Below are 20,066 nucleotides of genomic sequence, written 5' to 3'. Positions count from 1 at the left end.
GTGAAGTCTTGGTTCAAAATACATAGCATCTCCCTCCCTCCCTTCCTCCCTTCCTCCTTCCCTCCCTCTCCCTTCCCTCCCCACCCCACCCCCCACAGCTGGGGAGATAGCTTAGTCAAGAAAGTACCTGTCATGCATTCAAGACATGGGCCTTAATTCAATACCCAGAACCTACATCAGGGCTGGGCATGGTAGTGTGTTCTTGTACTCTGAGTGCTAGGAAAGCAGAGGCAGGCAGACCTCTGGGGCTCTCTGCCTGCCAGTCTGGTCTAATATTTGAGTATGTGGCCAAGGAAACCCTATCTTAACAAGCAATGGAATGATAACCTGAGTAATGACATCTGATATTGACATCTGGCCTGTGTTCCTGTATGCACACACACATGTACACACATATGTCTTTATACACTGTGAGACTTAATATGCCATATATATATATATATATGCAATTATGTATTATTATATATAATTTCTACTCCCTTCTCAGAGATCACTTCTGGCTTGGCATTAAACACTGTAGCATGGCAAAATAAAACAGTAGCAGCCACTTGCAGCTTCGGTTCTTGTGTGCCTGATAGAGCACACACAGTAATCATACTATAAAACAGAAAGTGGAATGCTGTTCCAGGTCCTTGCACTGTTTACTGACTTACTGTCACTTTGAAGTCATGTTATGGGACCCTAATCACCATGTTGTGCAGACTTCCTCTCAACTGTATAAATGTCTTTCCTAGAGTCAGGCACAGGTGCTGCTCTGGTTCCAACATGTTGAATGAGACAGACTCGAATCCTCACTCAAGCGTGGATAGGCCTTTCTTTGAAAGTAAGATGCTCCAAGCTAGCAGAGCTTTCCAGTAGTCTCTCTGGCCCTCACACGCCTCAAACAGAAGTACCAAGGGTATCAAAGGAGTGCGGGGGCATTAAAACGGACACTCTTGGACAGTTGCCTCCGGCAAATAAACTGATGGAGCTTACTATTTTTTTTTTAGTCAATACATTTTCAGGCCTCTCAATAATCAATTACTCATAAATAGATGTTCTCCTGGGGCCAGAGACAAAAAAAACCTCCTGATTAATAAATATTTATTGATATTTGTCATAGTTGAGGCACCATGCAGGATACAAACAACTTGGATGTAAAAAAAATTATCTTATTCAATGTTATCTTATTCAAAGCTGTGTGTTAGGTCACAGCAAAGAGACAATAGGAGATCAGAGAGCTAGCAGCTAAGGACATAATTAGCTCTTCATGGCAGTATATTGTGATCAAGGACAAGTAGAAGAAGCACCTGGCCTGAGCCTGGGGTACAGCTAAACAAACCACCTTTAAATCCTCACCCCAAGCAACTGTCCCCAACTGTCCCCAATCTGTCACGCCTAGAGGTAGCTTTCCAGTTACCCAAGCAGTTTACCTGCGCTTCTTAGCAAATACATTCACAAAAAAAAAAAAAAAAGAAAAGAAAAGAAAAGAAAAGAAAAGAAATCTAGGATTGGCACAAAAGTCACCGGCGGCCTCAGAAACCCAGATCTTAGTCCCAAGACTCTAGCACGTAGTATTTTTCCATAGCAATTGAATGGATAAGAGCTATTTCAAGAAATAGATAGTTCAACTCTTAATCTGTCAAGAACCATCCTCTCAACTTTCTATTGGAGTGTCTAGATCGTCACAGAGAAAATAGTCTGGGGTCACTTGTCAGTTCTGAGCAGACTTCTCTTCTTAGGCTGAAGTCGTGCATTCTGCTCATAAGGGTTGCCCTGGGTAGCCATGGAAGCGCCTCCTTCCTTTCCCAGAGGAGGAATAGAGGGTCTGACACATCTGGGGTGACAACTTACGCATGACCGTTCCACAATGAATGTCCTCAGAATGGCACCTGGCAAGTCTTAAGGTCTTAAGGAATTTCAGCTGGAAACACCTGAGGAGGTGGGACCCAGGACCCACAGAAGACACGGGTAGAGACGCAGAACAGATGTTTTTCAGCACACAGAGGCAGACAACAGTCTGAAACAGGCACGGGAGTGTTAGGTGAAAGGGTAGTATGAAAAGAGTGAGCTTTGGGAAAACCTACCACACAGAGGACACAGAGGACAGCAGCATAGCTACGAGGAGCACAAGACAAGCTGACGTGGAGACGGTGAGGCGAGGAGAGGACCCTGACAGCAACAGCACATTTCTTCTGTAGATTAGCTAGAATCATAGGGGAGTTCAAAGGGATTGCATTAAAAAAAAAAAAAAAAAAAAAAAAAAAAGCAAGCTACTAGAACCTTCTAGTGTATCTATTGGGCTAAGGTAGCCTTTTCAGAGAAGCTCCAGCTTAGAGAGACTTAAAACAAACATGTCTGTCTCAAGCCCACAAGAATGCATTGTAGGGTTCCTGAGCCCAGGGGTGGTCTTACAGAATCAGGATTTTTAAGGGCCTATAAAGCCAATGTGTGCTTAATTGGATATACCTCAGCCTTTATATTACTGTGTGTAATTGCAGTGCAGTATATATGGGATGGAAGATGCCTAAGGAAAGTAGAAGTGATGGACACAATATTGTAGCTACTAAGGTCCTGAGCCAGAGAAGGATGCTAGGAAGAACCTCAGATTTTCATTTATTGTTACGTCTAAAGTATGGGCCATTGGTTGAAAGACTAAAGACCCTCAGTCCTGCCTTACAGAACCTCTTCACCATACCTGAAGGATCAGTCTGAGGTTCCCGCCTTGAAGAAAAGACACTCATATGGCCTGTAGTCTCCCAATGTAATCAGGCCCTCACACTCTTTACTAAATATGAACAAGCAAATTAATTGCTACTTTAAAATGGACATTTTTTTCTTGTCCATAGCAGCCTTTAGAATATAAAGTTGATAGTAAAGTTTGGTTAAAAACCATTGCCCTTTAGTGTTGGGTAACAACATGATTCCCTATGTTTCTAAAGCCTGGCAAGCTGAAGCACCAAGGGTCTTTCTTCTGGCATAACGTTCTAAGGATGTGTATATAGAGAAATGTCCTCAGCAGATAGAAACGGGAGAGAGAGAAATAATATAAACATGAGAATACACACATCCTGTGTGTTTCTGGGATGAAGGGAAGCCAGGCTTACTGCACTAAGCTCAGAGGTTTCTCATATCTACATGTCTAGGTACCACTAACCCTTGTTCACATCACCATGGGAACCAGGGCCGGGAGGGTGAGGGGTGAAAATGGCACAAGTGGAGGTTCTCTGGCTACCTCTGTTGCTATAAGCATAAAGTTCTCATCTCTGACCCCGGAGTTCTCTGCTTTCTTCCAGCATCTCTGGAGCAGTTACGGCACATCTCGTTACAGGTGAAGTCTCAGCTTCTGCAGTTCTTGACAACAGCTTCTATGAGATCATCATGTTGATCAGAAAGTGCCCACTCACCAGGTTTCCAGAAGTTGTTTTGTGCTTTCTCATTACTGAAGGTTTGCACTTTATCTACTTCAAAAGACTCAAGACTTCGGCGTGCCAAACTATGGCACAAGAAGAGGCTATAGAGACAGCTTAGTGGTTAACAGCACTTGTTGCTCTTGCAGATGACCCAGGTTCTATTCTCCACACCCACATGGTGTTTTACAACTGTCTGTAGCTCCAGTTCAGAGAATCCACTACCCTCCTCCGGGCTCTGCAGTCACTGCACCCACATAGTGTACATGCACATCCTCATGCAAAACATTCACACATTAAAAAGAAATACACCTAAAAGAGAAAACTATGGCACAAGAAGAAGAAAAAAAAAAAAACATCGCAAGCAGCTATCAATCTCTCCAACAAGCAACTGGGAACAATTTTGCCTTTTCCGGGTAGATGCAAAGCAGACTTTGGGCGAGGGTCTACAGCAGAGGAAGCAGAGACCTGGCCTTCGATGGAGATCCTGACTGACTTGGTCAAAGGAACCAAGTGGCATCCAGTAGCTTTAGGCAGGTGAGGAATGAGGAGTAAGAACAGCCCCGAGTGCCACAGCCTGAGGAGGCAGGTTTCTAGCCCATTAATAAAACACTGGGCTGAAGATCCAAAAGTCTCATGCTCACAAAGCAGCAAGTATGCGGCTGATGACGGATGCTGTTCCACAGCTGGGAGGCCAGGTGGAAGCAGGGCTCCAGATGTTTGTTTCTGCCTTGTGCCACATGGATTGGACAAACCAGGACAGTACCTGTCACCTGACGGAGACTCAAACAGCGCACAACAAAAGTGACCATGACACTCAGATGATACTAATGACGACCACAGACAAGATGATGGACAGATGCCTTTGTGAAAAGTGATCGTTCATTTAAATCGATTGAACCTTTCACGACAGAACTGTACATTTACACTTTATTTCCAGGTGTCAGAAACCACAAGCTGGAGGAATTTCCTTACTTCCAGAACTTTAAATGCCTGGGTCCAAGTGAAGAAGTACCGTTAAGTCACTGTCAATCATTTTTACAAATGTGTCCAGGTGAATATGTGATCGGATTATCCATATTTCATATACCCAGAGTCAATAAGTCCTTTGGAAATACCTTAAGGTCCAAGTACGGGTAGCAAAAGAAACCATGCTACTGAATATACTTTTGTTGACAAATTTTCTGATGCACTCTCAAAGGTCTCATCTCAGTGTGCATATGAATGAAACCACAAAGGTAACCCTCACTTCACTACGTGCTCCTAGTAAGGCTTGTCACTAAAATACTTCCTTCCAGTTAGAAAAGTAATTTCTCTCCACCTGTTTGAGGAAAAGAACGTGGTGAAAGCACACTTCCCATACCCCAAAGAAGGCAGGCAAGCCAGGACACGTTGCAGGGACCACCACCAATAGCTGGCCTTCAGGACAGTGGTTTTTCTTCACGTTGTTTCCATGACATGCATCCCAAGGATATGACCCACTAAATGATACTACTCTTTGTGGTAGTTACTTGTGTCATTGCTGTGACAAACTACCCGACGCAAGCAACTTAAGAAGGGGAGGGTTATTTTGGGTCATAGTTTAAGAGCACTGTCCATTATGTTATGGAAGTTGTGGTGGCAGGACGTGAGACAGCTGGCCACACATTGCACCCACAGTCATAACAGCGAAAAATGACTGGTAGGGTCCAGTTATCTGTTTCTCTTATGTTGAGCTCAGGACGAAAGGCTGTGGAATAGTGTCTCCCACAGTAGGTGGGTCTTCTCACCATAACCAAAACTAGCCTGATTCAGTTGATCCCTCGAAGATATGCTAAAAGGCCTGTCCCATGGAGGAGTCTAGATCCCACCAAGCTAGCACCACACTTGGCTATACTGACTCTTTTACTCACGGGCATACATATTATTCCTTAAAAAAAAAAAACAAAAAAACAAAAAAACACACCATATCAAAGAGTTTTATCCTAGTAGAAAGTCGTCACTTTGATCAGTGAGAATCGCCTTGATTCTAGAGCAGTCTGTGGGTTTCTTCAGAATAAAAGTAGGAAATAAGCTTATATTATCTGGCGCAAGCCCTCAGGCCTCAGTGAAATGCCAGCGTATCAAAAACAATGGGAGAGATGCTTTGCCATGTTTACCAAAATCTGGGGCTGGTTGTGTTAGCTGCAGCACAGTGCCAGGAAGAGCACATATAGACATCATCACCTCACTTGGGTCTGCTAGTTTGACACAAGAGGAAAAATACCCAGACCATGACAACCAAGACTAGGCAGTTTGGGGACGCACATCTGCTGCGAGCCGCAGAAGGGCCAGATGGAAAAATCATTTCAGCACACACGGGCTTGATGGGGGGGGGGGGCAGTTGCATCGCTTACACAAAAGTTACGGCATGTTTAACTGAGACTGATTTTGACTGAAGAGTTCACTGGATGGTGCATAATACTAGTAGTATTTAACCATTAGGTCTTCCCTTCCCAAGTGTGTATTTTGTGAGAGGAATGAAAAGGAATGCCAATGCTTTTTATATCTCTCTTTTGTTTCGTATTTTTGATACAGGGCCTTATGTAGCCCTTGCTCATAGTATGCTGCCAAGGCTAGCTTTGAACTCTTGATGTTCCTGCCTCGACCTCCCCTGTGTTTGGGACTACAGGCGTGTGCCACCCTTCTTGGCTCTTAGGCTTTTAAAAGTTCTCCAGAATCCAAGCAAGTAATTGTAAGCTGGATGTGGCTGTACATGCCACAGCCTCTTCATGTGGAGACAGGAAGATCAGAATTCAAGGCCATACTTTGCTATGTAGAGAGGCTTGAGACCCACCTATACTACACGGGACCCCACTTCAAAAAGCTAAAGCCAAGCATAGCAAAAGTCGTCACAAAGTGGCCTATCCTCTTGAGGCATACAAAGTCTAGCAGCTAATACTTGTTTTTTCCTTTCATATCAATTCTGAAATGCTAGCTTTGTGCAAATATTGGGGAAAGGGTGGGCACATGGATGGCATGGGATAACCTAGAACCACAAGACAAAGCATGTGCCACTGTGACTCTTCAAATGTAGATATTCAACAGGACTGGATCCCTGGGAAAGGAAGGGGCAGGGTATGACAGAACCATGAAATACACTGTGGTCATATGCTCCAGAAATGACCAAGGATGAAAAAGCATGCCAACCCTTGGCACATGTGGAATACAACAGTGCCAGGTGTTTGGTGCAGGACAAACATCTGGTTGTGTGGTTATGTGTGCTATTCTTCCTCCAGATGTTGGACTATTGTAAATATTAGGGATAGGCAAAAAGTTACTTTGGAAATTTGAAAATGAGACTGGGTAGAAAGAAGAGATTAGTGATGGAAAGCTATGGGGTGCTTCAATGAACAATAATAAAGAGGAGGGGCTAAATCTATGTCACCTCAACTTCAGAGTTTTGTCATAGAGTCCCCAAAGCAGCCAGAAACTCCCAGCAGGTTTTGTAAAGATCTTTCCCTTATGGAATTCTTTTTAGATTATTGTCATTCTTAATTTGTGTGTAATAGTGTGTCCAAGTGTGTAAATGTGTATGGGGGGGTCAGTGTTGGGTGTCTTCCTTGATCACTTTTCCATTTTAATTGTTGAAACAGGGTTTACCACTGAACATGGAGCTCACCATTTGGCTGGGCTGGCTGGAGAGCAGGCTCCAAGGACCCATCTATCTCTACCTCCTCCCTCCATGCTGAAGGTGTGGGTGTAACCCTTAGATCTCACATCTAGGGCTGGGTGTGCTGGTGCACACCTTTAATCCCAGTACTCAGCACTTGGGAGGCAGAGGCAGGCAGATTGTTGTGAGTTTGAGGCCAGCCTGGTCTACAAAGTGAATCCAGGATAGATAGGGCTATACAGAGAAACCCTGTCTTGAAAAACCAAGACAAACAAACAAATAACTCTTACATCTGACTTTTTTTTTAATGAATACTGGGGATCTAAATTCGTATTTGTTGTGTTTGTAGAGCAAATGATGTGCTGACAGAGCCATTTCCCCAGACCTGCATTCCAGTCTAAAATTCACTTACACATGAGGACAAGAAGTCAGAATGCATTGTGGTCCGATTGGTTCAGATTACAAGTAATCAGTGTAGGAGACATACCCACCTACATTCTGAAAGACCCACTGGTCCCCCCAGGGGAATGCCAACAACAGCACATGATGCCGTTTTATTGATGTACAGGTATGTAAGTTCAAGCCCTGCATTGTGTTTAATATCCAAACCTCGTCGGTGTGATTTTAGCAAAATATTCCCTTGGTCTCTACTAATCCTTCCCCACCGAAGAGAAAAACAACATTTGCTATTTATCTCTCTGAAGGCTTACTAGAAAAAGTTCATATTGGTTAATATATAGCAATATATTTATATATAAATAACAAATATATGTCTGTATATATTATATACACACATGCCTGATAGGGTGTGTGTGTGCATGCGCTTTGTTTTATGTGCTCTTCTGGGAGCTTAAGATATAGTTTTTTCCTAGATATGATGGTCTCAGGCTCAACTCTAGTTAGACATAAGCCTTGAGGATCTCTCTTCTGCTGCAAACATTGAGTGGTGAAAAATCTGAAGACAAACGATAGTCACGAGTAACACCAGTCCCCTTTGGGGCTGTCATATTTCATACTTCACAGGTGGAGGGACACAATAGAGTTCAAAACCCCCAGATTAAGCACTGGACCACAACTATGCCAGAGGCAAACTTTTATACTGCCCATGGAAATCCCAAACACAGATCAAACAATGATCTTAAGGCAGCGTTTGGAAAGCCCAAAGCTGCCCCAGAATGGCCTGTCTTCTCATACTCAGACTTGATACTTTCAGACTAAAATTACTCATCTGTGACTTAGCCTAATCTGCCTGGGACAATACTCCATGTGGTCAGGAACCAGGAATAACTAGACTTCATGCAAAGCTGGGGCATGGGAGCCAGCCTGCTCCTGCCTGGTGGACCCTAAGGCCAGGAGAGCCAACAGAAAGTTGAATAGGCAGTCTTTCCGTTGCACCCAGCACTGCTGAGGTCATGAATCCTACCGAGCCTGGAGGATGCTGTGGGTGATAGTTAGCCAACCCTCCCCAGAGCTGAAGGCTTAGTATCTCAGCTGCTTTCAGCTGGCTCTGTCTGCATCAGGCTGCAAGCCATAGTGCTCAGTGAAACCCAGCAAAGCTGGAGGCTCTATGAACACATTGTGCAAGTGCCTGGGCTGGGAGACTTGCTCTGTATTAAGATGAAAGAAAAAAGCCCCCAGTGCGATGCACAGAGCAGTCGGGAAGGCAGCTGCAGTTCAAGGCAGCAGTGAACAACATTGCTAGGGTTTGTTTTGCTTTGCACCCCCTCACCCCCCCCCCCAAAAAAAACTGAGAAAGCAAAATTTCTCCAGGGAGAACTTCTAAAGTTATTTACACAGGCTTGTGGACATACAGGCATGTGAACACACACACACACACACACACACACACACACCCCACAGAGTTTCATTTTTAAAAATTATTTATCATCTATTGTCACTATACTCTAATTTTGTTTGTTTGCTTTCATTTATTTTATTCTCACCAATTTAAAAAGAGACAGTTTTTATGGTAAAAAAGGGTCCAAAGTGGGCACCTTGCTGGGCAGAGCCATAAATAGCCAAACCCTGTAGTACTAAATACCTTGTATTTAGGATAGTCCATATCAGTTTAATTTTGTATATTCTCATCTTTCAGTGACCGCACATGGGTGACAGTTAAATCAGTTCTACTTTCATCTAAGTGGCTCTGAAGACCTCTAGTAATGTCAGTGACGACACAGGCTGTAGTTATCCTGAAACTCACCTGTGCTGCTGCCTTGATGTGTGCTTACACACCACACTCCTGAGGAAGCCTGTTTGATGGTGACGGTCAAGTTTCCCCCCATTCTCCCAGCACTCACCTTGGGGATACTGAAGAATGGGTGGGGCGGAGGGCACTGTGAGAGCCTCTGGTGAGTCAGCAGATGAAGGACTCTGGCTTGATGGGGAAGGTGAGGCAGGGGCTGCTGGCAAGCTCAGGTCCAAGGAGAGGTCAGCTCTGGCCCGGCTCACGCTCCGACTTCTCAGCTCCTTCTCCTGCGTCTCCACTGCTGCCAACTGCTCCAAGTATTTGTATCTGAAAGTTAAATTCCAAAGGGTTTCCGTAAAAAGAAAGAGGAGCCCGTGGCTGACGCTTGTTTATGGGCTGAACACCTGCAGATTGAGCTGGTTTCCTGATGCGCGGGGCAGAACGCAGGGCTGGCTGGAGGGCCAGCCTGCCAAAAGCACACAGCAAAGCCAAGATGCTGGTGATTAAAAACCCTGCATCATCATTCATAAGCAAGCAAGTGAGGACAAATGGCAACATTATACAAAACCGGAGCCCCGTTCACTGCTGCAGTACCTTCGTTCCCCTTTTAGGACACATTTCTATAAACAACAACAACAACAACAAACTAGCAAATAATGACCCTCAAGAGGCTCTGGCAGGGCCAGCTGAGAACGGAACCCCGTGGCATTCACAGCTGGGAGGGCTCCTTGGTGTGGCAGAGAGAAACAGTACCCCCAAATACCAAAAGGGGTCTGCTTGGATGGAAGCGGCTCGGAATTCCTGAACCTGCTTCAACGCTAACAGCAATGCAACTGGAATTCACTTTGTTCTCTCTGCATAGCCCATGGAAACTTTTTTTATATTCTAAAATATTTCTGAGCAGGACTCAGACATCCAATAGCTTGGGCCTGACGTCACGTACAGTTTATTCATCAAAGTCAGTTTAAAAGAACAAAGCTGCATCTGTTTTGCATTGCAGGCCGGCAGAACCCACTAACTGTTTATTAAGAACAGCTACCAATCATCTTCCTCATAAGTGCACTTTATAGATCAGACCAAAATAACTTTGAAATATGTGCTTCTTCCAGATGTCTACACAGAAATAATGCATGAGTTAAGTTGGGGCAGGTCTCCCTGTTGTCTTCTCTGGCTGGGCAGCACCTTATGCAAAACCCATCATCCCTCAGTGCTGTTCTGACTTAGGGCTTCCTCACAAACAACACCTCCGCCAGCCACCAGGAGCCCCACCCAGTCCCAGGATTTGACACTCCTCATTCACCAGGATGACAAAGGCCAAGGGTATAGTTAAAGTCTTCAAAGTAATTTAATGTTTAGGAAGCATGCGACTCCTCCGGCTGGGGGAAAGTTGCTCAGGTGCATACCTTGCCAGTACTAAGAGATGCGTTTGACTCCCTGGGGTCCACACGTGAGACCCAGCCCTTGTAATCTCAGTGTTGGGAAATCAGAGACAAGCTATCCACCGCCAATCAGCCAGTAGAGCAGACTGGGGCAGCTCAGGCCAGTCGGAGACGCGGTCTCGGAAACCAAGGTGATCAGCACTAAAGCAACATCGTTTGAGGTTGGCCTCTGACCTGCCCACAAGTGCACATGTGCACACACAGAAGCATGCACTCCTTTTAGGAGTGTGTGGCCTCCTCTGTCACCTTCACCATTCCCCCCACCTGCCCCCGCAACCCCCACCCCACACACACAAAGGCAGGCTGCCCTTCAGGGGATGCCAGCATGTATTTCTTCCTCTGTGAATCCGGCTCGGACCAGCACAGCTGCAAGTAATCTCAGCCTTGCCTCTGAACTCATGTCGGATATGTAGCCCGTTCAGCGCCGATGGCATTTTACATTTACTGCCTGGCATATTCCATCAGCTCCGCACATGTGTACGTCTGTTCTCAACAGGCAGATAATATGATTTGGGAGATGAGGAAGAGCACTGGCCTTTGTTCTTTCTCTCAGCGCCTTGCCTGTGTCTGATGATGGGAGGCAGGCCAAGCGTTCAGGGAGGAAGCCACCAAGAAGCCCCTCACCTGCAGAAGCCCACCTGCAGTCAGGAGGCCTAGGGTTGCATGTACCCCATCTCGCTGGCCAGGGAGCTGCTTTCCTGGCAAGACCCAGCAAGAGCTGTACACACTAACACCTAAAGCTTGGTGCTGAAGTGTTGCCAGAGAGCTATAGCAGGGTGTAGAGGGCTCGCTCTTGTACCTGCTGAGGTGATCACCTGTTGGGTAGAAGGAACATTCTGCCTAGGAAGAGGAGAGGAGTCCAATGGCAGGGCAGGAGTGGGAGAAGGGGGGCAACAACCTCCTTAGTATGAGTCTGCCAGGAATAAGCCGAAGCCCAAATGGAGAAAACAACTCCGTGGAGTCGGCCTGAGCCAGCTCTGACCTGAGAAGGCACCTGACATTCTGTACACTCAGCCTTGCCTGTGTACACAATAGCCTGACAGTCAACTGTCAGGATCTCAAAAGTGCAGAATGTGGGGAGAAAATGAAACATAAAATTTGAAATTCCTTAACCCCGGGCAAAAAGCCAACAGCATTTCAGTAAGAGCATGTGCCTCCCTTCGTCTGCAACTGTCACTTATCAGATGAAGGGACATTTCCTGTTGCTCACCAGCACCTTTCTCTCTGAATTTACTGGCCACCCCTGCTTATTAGGATGACAAAAATCTAATAGAATGTTGAAAATAAACCAATGTTTTATTCATGAGGCTGACTTAAGTATCTAATGTTTTAATTGAGCACAGACAGTCTCCACTGTTGCCTGACTCAGACTGTCTTGATCTATTTAGCTGATGGTGTCTAAAACATTAGCACAATTCCACATCATACTGGCACAGGCCAGAAATGGTTAGGCTCCTTCTAGGCTCCAGTACAAAAGACATTAACTGAACCTATCCCTTGCCCCATACTATACCGCCATCTGGTGGCAGCATAAGTAACTGCAAACTGTAGGGAGGCAAGGGGTAAAAACTTTTGTCTGTTGATTTCTGTGTGTTGTTTACCTCAAACTATCACAAATTGAATATATGAGCCGTGCAGTTTGTAATGAAGTTAAATTAACTAACTGAGGTTGGAGAGATGATTCAGCAGTTAATAGCACTGGCTGCTCTTCCAGAGGATCAAGGTTCTAGTCTCTGCCCCTACATGGCATCTCACAACATCCTGTAACTCCAGTGTTAGGGGATCTGACAGCCTCTTCTAGCCTCCAAGGGCACCAGGCATGCACACGGTGCACAGATACACATGCAGGAAAAACATCCATACACATAAGAAATTAAATTAAAAAAGGAAATTAATGGACTAATTTTTCATCTTGAAGATTTTAAATGGCTTGTTAGGCCATTTTCTTTTTAAACTTTGTGTGTGTGTGTGTGTGTGTGTGTGTGTGTGTGTGTGTGTGTGTAATGACATGCACGTGGGGGCTCAGAGGACAACTTACAGAAGTTGGTTCTTTCTTTCCATCATGTGTGTCCCAGGAATCAAATTCAGTTTATCAGGCCTGGCAGGAAGTGCCTTTACCCACTGTACTCTGTATCTTATTCATAAGTGCTCAACGTGTGTGTGTGTGTGTGTGTGTGTGTGTGTGTGTGTGTGTGTGTGTGTGTGTGTGTGTGTACATGCACACGTGCATGTGTGAAACATGGCAGGGACTACTTGGGAATGGTTCCTTCCATGTAGCATATGAGAGCATTTCAGGAGGAGGGAGAAGAGTGAACAGTTTACAGAACTCAAGTGTTTTGTACACAGTAGGGAAAGCACCTGGCATGGCACATGTGCTCACTTACTGACTGGATGGCCATGGACCAAGTAACCTGGAAGTACACAGTAAGGACACCTAGTCCAGGCTCAGGGGTGCTAGTCCAAGGTGTTTCAAGTATGGTTAATGGAGGCATCACAGTTTGGGTCAGTTATGGATTACTTGTGGAACGACAGTCCCTGAGCAGTTAGTGCCTAGTGTTGTCACTACCGTCTTAGTCTGTAAGTGCTCAATTAAGCTATTCACATGATGACAAAAGTCATTCAGGGATGAAGTTCTCACAAAACATTTCCATCATTGTGACATGTGACAGGACCTAACATATGCAAAGAAGGCGATGATAATGTGCTCATTTGGAGGAGGACAGATGTGGCCATGAGGGCCTCTCAATGCCTCTTTCCATCTCTGACTTCTGCCCGTTGTTGTATCTATCATAAATCCAGAGTTTTCGAGTTGTCTTGGGATATGAAGCAAGGAGACAGGCATTTCCGAATGCCAGCCATACAATGCCAAGGTGCCTCAGGTGAGGTTAATGCATTGAGGGACAGTGCATGCTTGGTTAACAGTGCAAAGCCGCAGGACACCATTACCAAATGATGAAGACAGATACGCACCTTTCTTCTCTGGCTTGTCTTTGCTCCTCTCTTTTGTCTAGATATTCTCGGCTAGTGGAAATGTTTGGAACAAATGAAAAGAGAATAATAGACTTAGTGCTCACAAGATTATGAAGCAATTACTAAAAGGATATCACAGAGGCCTGCTATTGCCTTAGAAAAAGAAAATCTGTCATGGGTGAATGCTAAAAGTTTAGAGACTGTATTTCAAACATGCTAAATATAAAGGATTTTCTTTCTCAATTAAATGGCAAGGAGATCAGAAAACCAGGAAAACACTGGGCTCACTCAGAAACACTCTCCTTCTATGGCTAGGCCACCAGAAGGCCTTACTTTGTGCTTTCGCTGTTATTTATACCCATGGCATATCCAACATTGTTTGATTTTAATGGTTCACTTTTCTGGCCCTGCTGATGAGGTTCCAACTTGAATCTAAGTTTATGGCTAGCAGGTCACTTGCCTTTCAGGAGACTGCTCTCCTGGAGAGTCTGGACATCACAGTTGTCTACACTGGGCTCATGCAGTTGAGGGTAGACTAATCGCTGGACATAATGAGACAACATCAGGAAGACGAAAGGAGGTGTGGACTGGGGAGGACGCAGCAAGGACACAGGTGTGCCATACAAGCATCTATGCTCCTTGCTCTCCATACTAGACACGCGGTATCTTTTAACCCAGGAGGCTTAACGCCACATTCACAAATGCACCTGAGCCCAAAGGATGACTCAGAGATGTTATGCAAACAGCGTGAAATATGTGAACAATTTACTCAGCAAGACTGAGAGGTGAGCTGCAGGAGTTACGGTCCCCATTGGGAGAACAAACATTCAGCTTTCTGTGTTTCCATACTTAACTCTCTTTCCATTCACAGTCTCAGATATGGAGCCATGGTTACTGTAACTAGTTGTCACCTGTTGTTAGTATGTCCTGACGACTAACATTGTTTGTGGACAAGGAGTCACTGCGCCTGGCTCTCTCTGTGCTCTTACATGACACATGACGATAATGTGAAAACCACAGCCTGCGGTGATGGGTGATAAACCATCTCTGAAGACGGGGTGGTGGTGTCAGTCCTGTCTGTGTGCGTGTAAACACAAGCACAACGTGATTTGAATATGACAACATAGTCTCAACCTATTTTCCTATTTTACAGGGGTGCCACTGACACAAACGCTAGGGAATTGGGTATATTCTGAGGGTTGCTAAGACCTCTTTCTTCTCACAATTTGTTTTCAATAGGCTCACTGTCCCCCCACCCCCATTTTGCTGCTTGGCTTGTCCAATGAACTTATTATTTTTTCCATGTTTCAGTTATGTGTATTTCTATTTGGATTTTCTTTACATTTTCAGAAAGACTTGTCTTCCAGTTGCTTCAAGCATGTTTTCTGTTACTCATTTTTTAGTCTTGCTAGTAAAAAACCTTACTTTAACATTCCACTATAATATTGGGAGTTAACACTAATGCAGTTTGTCATATAGATCAATTATTTCCAAGAAAAACTTGTGGCAGAGATGTGTTTGCCCTTACTCTTGGAACATATTTACAACGGCCACTTTAAACTCTGCCTGATAGTGGCATCAGCCAAATCCCTTTTCTAGTTATCATTGTTTCATTATCTTCCTTCTTTACACTAAAATCTCCCTAGCTCTATGTGACAAGCCGTTTTGCATGGCACCTGTATATCTTAAATCTGCAGCAGGATTCTGAGGACTGAATTCAGTAACTGATACTCATTCCTGTTTTGTGTTTGCAGATAATCAAGCTGTTTGGGTTCGCCTATGAGTTCTAAAGCAACTTCGATGTCGGCTCTGGGAGTATAGTTCCGGTTCGCAATGCTCTGGGAGTATAGTTCCGGTTCGCAATGCTCTGAGAGTATAGTTCCGGTTCACAGTGCTCCGGAAGTATAGTTCCGGTTTGCAGTGCTCCAGGGTTATAGTTCTGCTTCGCAATGGTGTCTACTGTGTCAGATTGGGCCTTGTGCGCACCACCTAACAGCCGTTCATGTTCAAATCAGAGATGGGCTGAAGCTCAGACGGTCCTTGTTCTTGTGTTTCTCTCCCTCCCACCCCCAGTTTCTCTGTCTCTCTGCTGTTGTGTGTGTATGTGTGCATGAAGGTCCGAGGATACACCTTGTTTGGTTTTGCAGGTGTGTATGTGCCTGTGTTTACCAAGGCTAGCCCAAGATCCTGCTTTATCTCTTAATCCACCTTATTCCTTTGAGATAGTGTAAGCCCACACAGGCATCCATGCTTCCGTACGTAGCTTCTTATTGGGTGCTGGGATCTGAATTCAAGCACCCATATTATGTAGCAAGCAGCCTCACCCACTGAAAAGTCTCCAGTGCCACCACCTCTGGCAGCACCCATCCTTTTTGAGACAGAGAGACTCATAGGTTCAAAGCCCACCTGAGTAAGTAAGGCAGGCTGATTGGCCAGTGAGCCTCCTGTCTCACGGGGATCCTCCTGTCCCTGCCTCCTGGGCACTGAGCTATAGTGCATGCCAGCAAGTCAGACTTACCACACAGGTTCTAAGGGTTAAAGTTAGGTCTTCAGGCTTTCACAGAAAGCACTTAATAAACCAGCTCGCTCTGGTGCCGGCGGTCTTGCTTTCTTTTGAGGCAGCATTTCTTGCATCCCACTTTTAAGTGATTTTCAAGGAGACTTTGGATGTATAACTTAATCCCTGAGTTTTCCACATATTTTAAGGCAAATTCCCAGCTGCTAATGGGTGGTAAAAATATGAGATTTCACAGAGATCCATACATCAGGTAGCATTTAACTTGTTCCAGGAGTATTAAGGATTGAATTTTATAAACAACTTCTGGAACTGCTTCGGAAAGGGTGCAGACGGGTTGGTGTTTCCATACATCACTTGGTAGAATTCTGCCAGTTCACAGTGTACTACACAGGTGTGGCAGAGAACGATGGTGGTTTCCTTCACGCCACCTGATTGTCATCCCTCCACAAAGCCAGGCTCAGCACTCCACCCAGAGACTTGGGATATCTGCTTACCCCACTTAGCAGCTTTATAATTCTGCATGTATTCGGGTCATTTCTACAATGACACACATTCTTCTTGGCCTCAGGGGAAGCCAGAAGTCCTAGAACCTGTAAGTTCTCCCTGGTTACGCCTTGTGGGGTAACTGAGCAGAGTATTTGCCAAAAAAAACTAAACTGAGGAAATGGGAAGCAGAAATGAGGAGAAACATGAAAGGAAGAGGGGAAATGTTGACCTTTGGGAGGGATAATAATAATAAAAAGGAGGAGGAAGAGGAGGAGGAGGAGGAGGAGGAGGTAGAGGAGGAGGAGGAGGAGGAAAAAGAAGAAGAAGAAGAAGAAGAAGAAGAAGAAGAAGAAGAAGAAGAAAAGATACACAAGGTGGGGAAAGTGGGAAAGGGGGAGAGGGAAAGGCAGGGGTGGAAAAAAGGGCAGGGAAGAAGTGTATAAGGAAAGGCTCAGTGCTGTGCTTTCTGCAAAGCTCTGGGCATGTGGAGCCCCAGGCAGGAAAGGGGAAGGAGTTGGTCCTGGAGGAGAGACAACAGGGGAGCTGGTAAAAGGGGAAGCAAAGGGTCACTAGGCTCATGGGGACAGCGAGGTAAGATGTGCAACCTGCACCATATCCAGGAAAACACCCACGAAGGCAGACAGACAGAAGGAGATCAGAGACAATGGGCTGAGAGGAATTGGTATAAAATTCCCCCACAAGAAAAAGATATATGTGTGTCTATATTATATAATATAAATTTCATCAAATATATATATATATATTATATGATATGAATGAATGAATGACTATGTGGTTACTCAGGAAGCAGAGAATAAGCCAGAAAGTTGGGAGAGGGGGAGAGTTTTTTTTTTTTTTTCCTGAGATCCAATAGGATATGAATAAAAAAGAGGCCCTTCCGGGAGAAATGGCAAATTACATTGAGGCTATTAGGCTCTGTGTCCTGCGTAAGGCCACTTTAACTAATGATGAGCCAAGGATGCCCAGCACCCTAACTGTATTTGGCCGGCTGTGCTTCCTGCCACATGGCTAGAGGAAGCCAGACCACAGCACTTCGGAGCAGCCTGCTGCAGGTGACTCTTACTCTTCTTCAAAGATACAGAGAGAATTAGAAGCCAAGGTGTTGTTTGCTGACTTAGGAAGCCTGTGAGACAAGTGCTTTATGATTCAAATCACAGTCAAAGCAATCTTCACATCCTTACTTGAATTTGTTTCGTTCTTCCCGCTCTATCCTCTGCAGCCTTTCTTCCCTCTCCTGCCGCCTCCGCTCTCTCTCTGCTGCCAGAGACTCTTGGTGCTGCCGGAAGGAGGATGTGAGAAGACCACTTGGTGATGACCTGAAAACACAAGTTACATTTTAGTTGCTTGACCTGTGGGTAAAAGCATGAAGCAGGGAGCTGGGGAGATGACTCAGTAGTTAAAGCTCGTGCCCTGTAAATGCAAGGACCAGAGCTCAAACACCTAAAACAGACATAGACGATGAGTTATGCTACGGTAGCCTACCTGTAAGTTCCAGGCTGGGAAAGTAGAGAGAGCAGATTCCCCCCAGAGAAAGCTGGCTAGCAAGCCTAGCCATAGCTTCAAGCTCTGGGTTTGACTGAGAGCCCCTGCAAGCTCTGGGTTTGACTGAGAGCCCCTGCAAGCTCTGGGTTTGATTGAGAGCCCCTGCCTCAGTGAGTAAATGTAAAAGAGACCTAGGGGATGAATCTTAGCATCAGCTTGGGGCTTCCACCAACGTGCATGCACATATGTGTGTGTGTGTATGTGTATGTGTGTGTACTTTCCCAACATACATGTAGGAAAACATGCATGCACACACATGCATACTATATACACATAGGGGCACACATGCACACGCACACCCACACAGAGAAAGGGAAGAGTAAAAAGCCTGGAAGCAGGAATCAATCCCAGCTTGGTCAGAATGGAGGATCTACCAGCACCCAGCACCCAGCACCCAGCACCCAGCACCCAGCACCCAGCACCCAGCACCCACATAGTGCTTGGATTGCTAGACATCTCAAGCCTTTCTATTTCGGAAGTCTTGTGTGTAAGCAGTAATAAGGAAATCATTTCACATGCTTGTAGAACTAAAGATGGCAATGTATATAAAACATGAAGCAACATGCTCGGCTTATAAATGATCATCAGTCATAGTCATGGGAACTGCTACAAACAGAAACCCAGGAAGAGGCACTGCATGTATGTACATATATTTATACAACCGGTATCTTTATACTTATATTTAAATTTGGTTTATATTAAAATTTTCATAAACTAAAATCAACTTTCAGCCTAAAACTTTTTCCTGTTTACACATTTTACTATGTATTAGCTTCTCTGTGTATATTTCAAAATAACGGTATCTTCTTAAAACAAGGTGTTCAGAAGATAGACAGACAGGCAGACAGAAAAGACATGACAGAGGCCTAAAAAGGAAATCCAATTAAAGAAATTTTCTTTAGTGTTAAGAATCATCCCAGGGTCCTAATGAGACTCACTAGCCTGGGGTCAGTTGACAGGGGAGAAGGTCTCCCCCTCTCTGAGGACTAGGGGAAGGGCATGGGGGGAAGAGGGAGGAAGGGTGGGGCCAGGAAGAGACGAGGGAGGGGGCTGTTATTGGGATGTAAAGTAAAAAAAAATTTTAAATACATTTAAAATTTAAAAAATCATCCAAGGGCATTCTCCATGCCATCTCTTACTGGTGGCCAGAGTTAGTGTAAAAACTGGACCCTTCTCAGCTGAGCAGAGGCCTCAGTGGGGTGCCGTTGGTACAGGGACCACAGGAAATGTTAAGGAAGGGAATGGGTGTGAGATGAGAAAACTAGGTAACTAAATGAAAAAAAAATTTTTAAAGGAGCTGAGCTGGGGAGTGAGCTGGGACTCTCAGAAATAAAATACACCACGAGAAACTATTGCTTTCACTTGTCAACTAAACCTTCCATATAGAAGATACAGATACCTCTGACATACAGTCTCTTTATTCAAGGATGCTGAGTGGGCAAAAGCATGTGTAAATGCAGGATAATGTGCGTGCACAGTTGGAACATGGATGGGATGCCATCACACGCTCTGCCAAGAGATCCAAGCCATCCTCACTGCTGAACCAAGAGTGGTGGGGGATAGAGGAATACAATTCACCATCCTTATAGACGAGCTCTGCACTTCAGGCCCACGGGGGAGCGGGGAGGCGCTAGTGAGTCCTCACAGAGGCACAGACAGAATATATTCGGTTCTCATCTGAAGAAGCACATATTGTGCTGTGTAGAGTCTATATTCTCTGAGCTGCTGTTATTTTGCAATTTTTAAAAATGATATATTCAGGTAAATCTAACACACAGAAGAAAGAGAGTCCTTTAATCTCTTGCGTGATGATTGATTGACATTAAGACTATTAATGCAAGTAATCAATGTATATAATACATCAATCTGATGCCCCACATTA

At 44.9% G+C, this 20,066-nt stretch overlaps 1 protein-coding gene across 3 annotated transcripts in view; it reads right to left on the bottom strand.

Moving 5' to 3' along the window:
• Nucleotides 1-20,066, bottom strand: part of Fhod3 (formin homology 2 domain containing 3) — a 415,945-nt gene that overhangs the window by 54,870 nt on the left and 341,009 nt on the right. For all 3 annotated transcript variants that reach the window (XM_051163630.1, XM_051163629.1, XM_051163631.1), the window contains 3 exons: nt 17,824-17,958; nt 13,618-13,668; nt 9,321-9,535 (listed from right to left, as the gene is read on the bottom strand). In XM_051163630.1, coding sequence (XP_051019587.1) covers nt 9,321-9,535; nt 13,618-13,668; nt 17,824-17,958 — 401 coding nt within the window. The remainder of the gene's footprint in view (nt 1-9,320; nt 9,536-13,617; nt 13,669-17,823; nt 17,959-20,066) is intronic.

Source organism: Acomys russatus, chromosome 20, assembly GCF_903995435.1.
Source record: "Acomys russatus chromosome 20, mAcoRus1.1, whole genome shotgun sequence".
NCBI classification, from domain to species: Eukaryota; Metazoa; Chordata; class Mammalia; order Rodentia; family Muridae; genus Acomys; species Acomys russatus.
This window is presented reverse-complemented; position numbering and strand designations above follow the sequence as displayed.